Source organism: Ochotona princeps, chromosome 2, assembly GCF_030435755.1.
Source record: "Ochotona princeps isolate mOchPri1 chromosome 2, mOchPri1.hap1, whole genome shotgun sequence".
Taxonomy (NCBI): Eukaryota; Metazoa; Chordata; class Mammalia; order Lagomorpha; family Ochotonidae; genus Ochotona; species Ochotona princeps.
Window position 1 is genome coordinate 111,897,083 of NC_080833.1, and position 9,354 is coordinate 111,906,436.

Below are 9,354 nucleotides of genomic sequence, written 5' to 3' on the forward strand. Positions count from 1 at the left end.
CCAAACCAGATGCACATCACGCATCTTTATGTTTACTTTAAGCCTACTGACCGTCAGAGTCATCTTTTTTTTTTAAGATTTATTTTATTTTTATTACAAAGTCAGATATACAGAGAGAAGAGACAGAGAGGAAGATCTTCCGTGAGATGATTCACTCCCCAAGTGACCACAACGGCTGGTGCTGCGCTGATCCGAAGCCAGGAGCCAGGAACCTCTTACGGTCTCCCACATGGGAGCAAGGTCCCAAAGCTTTGGGCTGTCCTCGACTGCTTTCCCAGGCCACAGGCAGGGAGCTGGATGGGAAGTGGAGCTGCCGGGATTAGAACCAGTGCCCATATGGGATCCCGGCGCGTTCAAGGTAAGGACTTTAGCCTATAGGCCACTGCGCCAGGCCATGTCAGAGTCATCTTAACCCAGTGTTGTGAACATGCAGAGTGCCACCATTACTCAAAACCATGTGAGTATTTCAGAGGTTTAACTCTCAGTGTTAAATTAAGGATTGTTGGTTTGGTAGTACAAGCAAGAAAGAACTGAGAAAAACAGACTTGCAATTTTATCTCCTGGAGTATATTTGAACGTATTTACACATTTTACTTTTTTTTTCTGTCTCATTTTTCTTTATGTTGCCTTTTTCCTTTTTCTTTCTTTTTTTTTTTAAAAACTGACTAAAATTTTTTTTAACTGTCAATGTTTTATTCTCCTGATGCAGCTTCCAAATTCTTGATGCCCAATCACTCCCCCTTATGTCTCCTCTACATCTGCTCCAGGCTCAGCTTCTCTTTGCTTATTTCTTATTTGCTCTTTAGTTTTCTTCTTTGCTTGCTTTTGAAGGAATGAAATTTGAGATCTTTGACCTTTGGGGAGTCAAATAAAGCCCTAGAAAATATATCCTGTCTGTTTTCTCTTTGTGTAGCATGAGCTCCTGGGCTCTGGAAAGAAAAGCGAGAGCCAACATCCCATAGAGTTTTAATCCTGTCACCCAGTAGGAGATAATTATGGAGTAACAGCATATCAGTTACAGACAAAATAAACTATAATCTTCATTGAAATTTTGCTACAATTTAAACACAATTATTTTCTGGATGGATTGTGAAAAGATGGGAGATATTTGTTTCCACAGCAACACCAAATAATTCAGATTGTGCAATACTTATATTTATCCGTGAAACTATTAAAAAACATGTGAATCCAGAAGAAATTTCAAACAATGCTTTTCAGAAGGCAGAGACTTTTGCAAGTGAACTTCTGGCCATGGAGGCAGCTTGAGGGGTAAAGATGGAGAAGAAAGATGAGACTGAAGAGCTGGTGGCACAGTGTCACTGTCAGGGCAGGAATACTGCAGGCTAGAGGACTCTCCAATGCTACGGTAATGGACTTACCCTAGCAATTCTATCTGATTTCCTTCTCTTGTTTTGTTAATAAAATACAATAATGAGAGAGTTCTTTCCGAAGCAGAAATAACTCTTCAGCGTTGTATCTTGTTGTGCTGCCTGGAAACAAGTAGCTACATTACTTGTTTTTGCAAAAGTGAAACTATTCCATTACACACAAGGATTGAGGATCAAACATTAACAGAATCGAAGAGATGAGACTTGGGCAGGAACAATGTGGCATTGGTTGAAAAACTCATGCCTAGTTCAAGGATAGCTTGATGTGTGTTGAAACCAGACTAATCACCTATCTACTTTATTGGTCACCCATAGGAAGAGGCTTGCATGTACTGTACCAATGGTCTGGAGTTAGGACGGTTTGACTTAATGAACTCTTGACATGACCATGTAGTGAAAGTTATAAATATTCAGAATAAATTTTATTTTGACTCTTGAATAATACTTAAAAAATCTGTTTGTTCATTGATTTGGAAGGGAGGAAGGGAGAGAGACAGAAAGAAATGTGTTTCAGTCCCTGGTTTATTCCCAAGCATGTGCCTGGGAGAGCTAGGCTGAAGCCCGGAGCCAGGAGCCAGGAAATCCACCTGGGTGGTAGCGACCCAAATACTTGGCTTACTATCTATATTCTTCCCAGGCCCATCAGTAGGAAACTATGTTGGAGCTGTAGAGTAGCTGATTTGACCCAGGCTCTCCCATATGGATGTGGTTGTTCAAAGCAGTGGGTTAATTTATTGTGCGTTGGCACTTACTCCATTAGTCATTCTTAATGTAGGCAGCAGCAGCAGTAAGGCACAGCTAGACATGGGGTTATGATGATAAACAACTACTGCTCCACAGTGTGCTGTGTTACCAAGCTGTGAAATACAGAATGCTATGTGTGTAGACGCATTTTGGTTTAAGATAATTCCAAGTTACAATGGACTTCTCAGGATGAAATTTCATCATAAATTGAACATCTGTGAAGCATTTGGTACATCACAAGACGTTATGAACATGGGATTCATAGCGAATAAAAACACCAAAGAAACAGACTCACAGATACCCCACACGCTTAAACCAACAGGAAAGCATTTAAAAATTAGCACTATGAATATATTTGGAAAGTTATCAATAAAAGATGAAGCAAATAGGTGAACACAAGTATCATACATTAAGGAGAAATTAACAAAAGAAAGATCATGGAATGAATTCTGAAAAGCAAAAAGATGGTCTTAATAAAAAAAATGATGCAAAAGGAATTCTAGTGATTTTGGAAAAAGGTCAATAGAAGCAATTTAAAATAAAACAAATATAAAAACGTAAAATTCTAAATGTAGTATCTGTATTTTGTTATAATGAATGAACCCTGATTGAAATATATTTAGAATGTCCAAACTTTCCTTAAATTGGTGAAAACAGATGGCAAGCTCAAAACCCCTAATAATTCCCATGCTGAATAAATACGGAGAACAATCTTGCAGCATGCCATTGTTGGACCAACATTGCGGAGCATCGATCAAACTGCTGCTTGATGCTGCTGTCCCATGTCAGGCTGCGGTTCAGTTAGACTTCTGGTGCTGCACTCCTATCTGACTCCTGGCTAATGCACCTGGAAAGCAGTAGAAAAGGACTTGGCACCTGTCATCCATATGGGAGAATCAATGGAGTTCCAGGATTCTGGCTTCAGCCTGACCCAGTTGTGGCCACTGCTGCCGTTTGGGCAGTGGGCTATCAGATGGAAGATCTCTTTCTCTCTTTCTGTCTCTCCTTATCTTTCAGACACTCTATATTCCAGATAAATGATTTTTTCAAAAAAGTACTGGCAAGCACACACAAGAATCAGGTCTGGGATCACCTCAGATGAACTTTCTTTGGTGATCCCTCCAACTGAACTGCTGATTCTCAGAACCCCAACCATGAAGAGACTATGTCAGCCAGTGGATTCTGAATAGATTTCATCATGATTGGAATGGAGAAATTGGCAGCAATTCAGAACTGTTGAACTATCAAAACTGCTTGAGCAGGACCCTCTGAGCGTGCCTCACATTGGGGACCTGGGATGGATGGGAGGCTGAGTGGGACTTTTCCCTTTGTTTCTCCCCTGAGCCCAGATACAGAGGAAAAATGATGATATTAGTGTGGAAACAATGGTCATACCCACTTTCCTGTAGCCCTTAACCCTTTGTACCCTAATCAAGTAAGTAAGATGATTAAAAAAAGTTTTCAAAAGCAAAGATTAAAAAGCATCTTAAAGGTAGCCATGAAAAAAGACACTGTGTGTATTAATAATCAGGGTAGACAGGCAGTGGACTTTTCTTCAGGTATTTATGCCAAAAGTAATGGGTGAGTGAAACCCATTAGGTAGGTTGGGAGGGGAAAGTTGGGAGAGAGGGAAACGTTTCTGCCTTCCATCCTGTGACCACAGGATGAGAGAAATCACCCCTCTGTACTGTCAATCCTGTGATCTTGAGAAGGGAAGTGGTTTTGTGATACCACTCTAGGTTTCCAGTGAGGAGAAGTTTGTTCTTGGGAAGGGGTCATTTGGTTGATATAAAAGCAAGTAGGGGGCCTAGTGCCAGAGCTTAAAGGCTAAATTCCTTGTCTTGCATGCACCAGGATCCCATATGGGCACCGGTTTTAATTCTGGCATCCCTGCTTCCCATCCAGTTCCCTGCTTGTGGCCTGGGAAAGCCAGTTGAGGACGGCCCAAGGCCTTGGGACCCTGCACCCTGGAAGAAGTTCCTGGCTCCTGGCTTCGAATCACTCTGGCTGTGGTGGCCACTTGGGGATTGAATCATTGGATGAAAGATCTTCCTCTCAGTCTCTTATAGTCTCTGTGTATCTGATTTTCCAATAAAATAAAATAAATCTTAAAAAAAAGCAAGTAGGATTTACAAAGAACAGGGTATGGCTTCCAGCTTATGACCCTAAGCTAGCTACCTGTTTCATTTCATTTCCCCTTCAGGTTTCTGACTCTTTATCTAAGGGTTGCTGAGGGTACAGATTCATCATATCTTCCATAGTTACTTCCCACTGATTGGGGTGGATGTCTAGCCTGTCTCTAGTCTGGAACTTTTTATCTGATCTGATGGAGCTCTCTCATGAGCAAGAGAACATCCACTCAATGCCAATGGCTGTGTCCTCCATTTCTTCATCATTATCTTGAGATGTTGCAGGTTTTTCTGCACACGAGGCAGCAATATAGGTTTGTCTAATTATGTGATGTGTGCACCTGGGCAGATCACACACTCACCAGCTATGGTCCCTGACATCAGAGATCCTGATGTGTTTGAGCCCAACACGAGATGAAAGTACGCACTGCTCGCTGATGCTAAAGCCGTTAGTGGACCTCCCTCTGTAGTAGGTATAGTGGCTTAGCCTGGGGAGGCCCACAGCACCGGTTCTTCAGGTGCCCTTATGTGTGCCACCCTCAATACTAGCTCTTTCACATTCACTGGCAAGTACAGAATCCTGGCCCTGGGGAAGCCCATGCTTGCAGCTCTACCCACATCAAAGACCCTTAGTGGCTCTCTCTTAGGCTCAAGGAACCAGGAACCAGGATAGTGAGTGGCAGTGGTCCAATAGCCACCCTGCCTTCCTTTCTTACAGATTTAATGTTAAATAGGTAACTATGCTGGGACACTGGTATAGTTAACACCGAGTTGACACGAACCAGGCTCAGAACTACAGTCAGCTATTGACTGCTTTTCTCCAAGCAGCATGATGCTTGCCCAGGTAAAAAGCAACCTAAAGCTGGTGATAACTTGAATTCTACATCTAGGAACTGGACGGTGGCATAGCGAGTTAAGTCACTGCCAATGTCCCATGTATATGCCAGTTTGAGTCCTGGTCAACCCAGCTCCCTGCTGATGTGCCTGGGAAAGCAGCAAAAGACAGCCCAAGTGCCTTGGACTTTGAAATTATGTGGGAGACCTGGAAGAAGCTTCTGGCTCCTGGCAGAGGTCCGGCCTGCCCCAGGTGTTTTGGCCATTTAGGGCATGAGCCGGAGGTGGTTAGACATCTCTGTCTCTCCCTTTCTTTCTGTGATTTTGACTCTGTCTCTCCTTCTCTTTCTGTAACTTTGACTTTCAAATAAATAAAATAAAAAAATTCTACATCCAGCTAAAGTACTCCTTTAAAAATAGAGGTAAAAACTTTTTCTGATGAATGTAAGCTTAAAGGAGTTTGTTATCAGTAGGCCTACTAAGAAATGCTAAAGCGAGCCTTTCAGGATGAAAAAAAAAATAACATCAGGTAGAAACTCAGATATACCCGGGCAAATACCTGGGAATATTAGATAGGTAAATTGTTTCATAATAATAAAATAGCTTTTTTTTTTTTGAAACAACAGCATCTATTTTAAAGGACTCTGGGCGTCATGGGGACTCCTCACCCGTGTGTCCATCTGAAGCGACCACGGTGGCTGCCGGCGGCTCGCGGATGGCTTGCTGAGGATCCGGGCAACTCTCACTCCCCTGCAGACCCACGCATGGCAGGACTGGTGAACACCAGACAGGTTCTGCCTGTAGACCCGCCCTGCAGCTGGCACTGCTGCCACAGGTGACCAGGTATCCTGGCAGTGGTGGTGGTGGGGTCAAGTCAATTTGTTAGCGAGTCTGGATGCTCCCAACTGAGTCCTAAGTAAATGGATCAGCCTGGTCTCTGTGAGGAACGCTGTCCCGAGAGTCATGGCCAAGCAGAAGGCCCCCACAGCCACGTGCACCAGCCTGGCTGGCCAGCCCTGCTCGCAGCACAGGAACATCTCTGACACACTAGTGATTCTCCCCACTGAGGGCAAAGCCCCCAAGGAGGAGTGGCGACAGGCGCAGGCCAGCCAGGGGTCGGTACGCGCTCCCTCGGTAGTAGCAGTGGATGAAGCCAAGCCTGTGTGTGATACCAATGCCCATGTTGAAGCAGTTAGCCAAGATGAAGCCCACGCTGCCACACCAACGGATCAGGAGGTAGGACAGAACCAGGAACGAGCAGGACAGAGCCAGCATGATGAAATTGTACCTGTCTACCTCCTCTTTGCTCATGGCTGCAAATGTGAAGCACTCGGTCACTCCATTGATGGCGAGCAGGAGGACGTAGATGCAATAGCAGCACAGCAGAACAGGACCGGATCCTGAGCTGAGCATGCTGCCGCCATAGATGTCCAGAGCCATCTGAGAATAGGCAAAGCCAGAAACTGTGACGGTCAGGCCAGTCAGCAGAGCCAGCTTGAGCAGCGACTCCAAGACTGCAGCGGCCACAGCGATATCCTCCTGTTTCTGACGAGCAGCATCCTTTTCTCGCTCCAGCATCTTAGCAAAGAATATATAAAAACTCTCCTCTATTGGCTGGAAAATTAATCTGGCCACAAGGGAGCCAAGATTATTCACTATATCATAGACATCCTGATCGCCAAAATTTAATACATTCAAAAATGTCATCACGTATCTCTCACCTTCCGTCAAGATCTGTTTCAAGAAAGACTGTTTGAAAAAACTCCAAGTCAGTTTTGCTTCTTTCCAGTTCACAGAAGCTCTCGTTCTTGTAAGGCTGGGCAGCAGATCCGTTATTCTAGAGACAGCAAGAGCCTGCGGCTTGGAGGATCCCGGAGAACCCAGTAAGTTTGTGAAATAAACCACATGGCAGAGCACCAGGACAGCAGTGTAGAAGAGCTGGGCCAGAGAGAAAATGTGCAGCCCTCCAGTGTGGCAACCACAGCCCGAGACAAGCTGTCAGAACGCTCTTGAGGATCACGGATAGGCTCTCCGCCAGCACCTTGAGCTTATCAAACATATGTGCTTGGGCCAGCACCCAGAAGGGCTCTCCCAGAAGCTCCACCACTGCCACTCCAGTTCCATAATGGAGGATGGCATCAGGGTCAGCCGCTTCAAGCAAATGCAGCCCGACCCAGCCCAGGAACAAGGACCAAAACACACCCAGGGGGACTGTTAACCACAGGAGGTTGAGAGTCTGGCTCCAGTCCCGGTGGGCACCCCCACTCAGACATGCTCTGTGAAAGGCCTCTCTGGCCAGAAAGAGGATGGTTGAGTAAAGCAGTGTTAGCCTTACATTGACGATGTCAATAATTTCCTTGGATAGGAAACGAAGGATAAAGGCATTCAAGACAAAGGTGATCAGCCGGAACAACACCTGTCAGTTCAAGAAAGCCGCCGAAGCAAAGAAATCCTCCCATGAGATGAAGAGACATAACACAGCTTCAGTGAAGAAGGCTGCTGGGCAGAGTGTGACCCCACGCCCCATAGTGGTTCTTGGTTATAGCCCAGCTGCAATGTACACTTCCTGCGGCAAATGCATTGAGGGCTACCAGCCGAGAGCTGCAAAATACAACAATGAACTGCGGCAGTCTGAGAAGTGCTGGGGAAAGACAATGTCCAGAGAGCAAAGTGACACTATTTCAGAAGTGGCCCAGAGCAGCAAAGTCTCCAAAGCCAAGGCGGAAGCATGTCGCCCTGCAGGAGGAGACTGGAAGAGGCCAGCTGGGCCGCTTGGCCCAGCACCTCCTCACTACCCATAGCCCCAGCACCCCGGCTCAGGCACCAGGAAACACCAATAAAATAGTTTATAAAGAAAACATAAAAAGGCCTGCACTGTGGTGTAATGGGTTAAGCAGTTCTGCAGGTTATCTGCAGTTCTGGCATCCCATAGGGGTACCTGTTTGAGCCCCAACTTCTCCATTTTCATCGAGCTCCCTGGTAATTTGCCTGGGCAAGCAGTGGAAGATGACCCAAGTCCGTGAACACCTGCACCCACTTGGGAGACCCCGGTGAAGCTTCTGGCTCCTGGCCTTGGCCTGGCCCAGTCCCTCCCACTGTGATCATTTGGAGCGCAAACCAGTGGATGAAAAAATTCTTCTTCCTATGTAACTCTTTCAAATAAAATTAATCTTTAAAAAGGCAAAAGAATCCTAAATATCTAAATGCCTATTCATAGGTGGTAAAATTCATGGTGACAAAATTTCAATGCAGCTTTGAACAACTGATAGAGTAAGTGGGAAAAAAAATCAACAAGGATTCAGAAGCTTTGAACAATTTATTTTTTAAACTATTTGTTACAGAGATAACGGGATTACACACCCATGTATGCCACTATTTAGGACAGAGCGGGATGAGGAGGAGAAAGGTGGGCGAGAGAAAAGCTCCCTCTCCATAGCAATGGGGAGGCAGGAAGATGGAACACTGCTTTTTGCTGCCAGACCACATCAGCACCAGGGGACAGACATGATTCCCCCAATTTTATCCCAGGGACCCCCCAAGTATATCTCTTTTAGTATGTTCATGGCCTTAGGTGCTAGTTGTAGAACTTGGCCTGAAGTGTTGCTCAGTTTGCTTTTTTCCCCCCATCCTTTGAAGAGGTACTTGAGCTCTTCTGTTGAATCAGAGGAGCTGGCAGGTTTGTCTTTTGTGAGCATGTGGGTATACTTTTCATCCTCGCATGGGAATCAGCAATGGAATTGGCCAAATCTTGCAACACGTGTTCTGAGGCTGGGCCACATGTCTATGTGATGTCTCCTGAGGTTGGGGATTCAGTAGAGTTGTCTAGTGGGAAGACTCCTAAGAACCCCTCTTGGGCCAGTCCTCAGATTCAGCTCTCATGTGCATCGAGAGTACAGCAGCTGAGCCCAGCCTACTCCCTGCCCCAACCCATGTGCACATTGGTGGGAAATACTGCCTGGCCCAGCCTGCCTCCAGCAGGGAAATCCCTAAGAACTCCTATCAGTTTGGTCCCCAGCTATCGTGTGCATCAGCAGGTGCTGCCACTTGGTCTGACCTGATCTGGCCCTCTCACATCTCCTCTCCTGTCCCTCCCACCCCACCTGACCCTGGTTCCTGGGTGTGCTGACAGGTGCTGTTAATTGACCGGGTGCAACCCAGCCTGCCCCAAGGATTGCTCTTGTATATGCCAGGGGTGCTGCAGCCTAATCAGGGAGATCCCTAAAAGCCCCTACCAGGCCTGCCCCCATATCTAGCTGGTC

At 45.8% G+C, this 9,354-nt stretch overlaps 1 protein-coding gene across 1 annotated transcript; it reads right to left on the bottom strand.

Moving 5' to 3' along the window:
• Positions 1–5,708: 5,708 nt before the first annotated feature.
• On the bottom strand, positions 5,709–7,894 carry LOC131479517 (protein RFT1 homolog). The gene is given in 4 exon segments (XM_058660484.1): positions 5,709–6,156; positions 6,158–7,060; positions 7,062–7,515; positions 7,836–7,894. Coding segments are annotated over 4 exon segments (1,608 nt in total). The 3' UTR covers positions 5,709–5,964.
• Between the last annotated feature and the right edge of the window lie 1,460 nt (positions 7,895–9,354).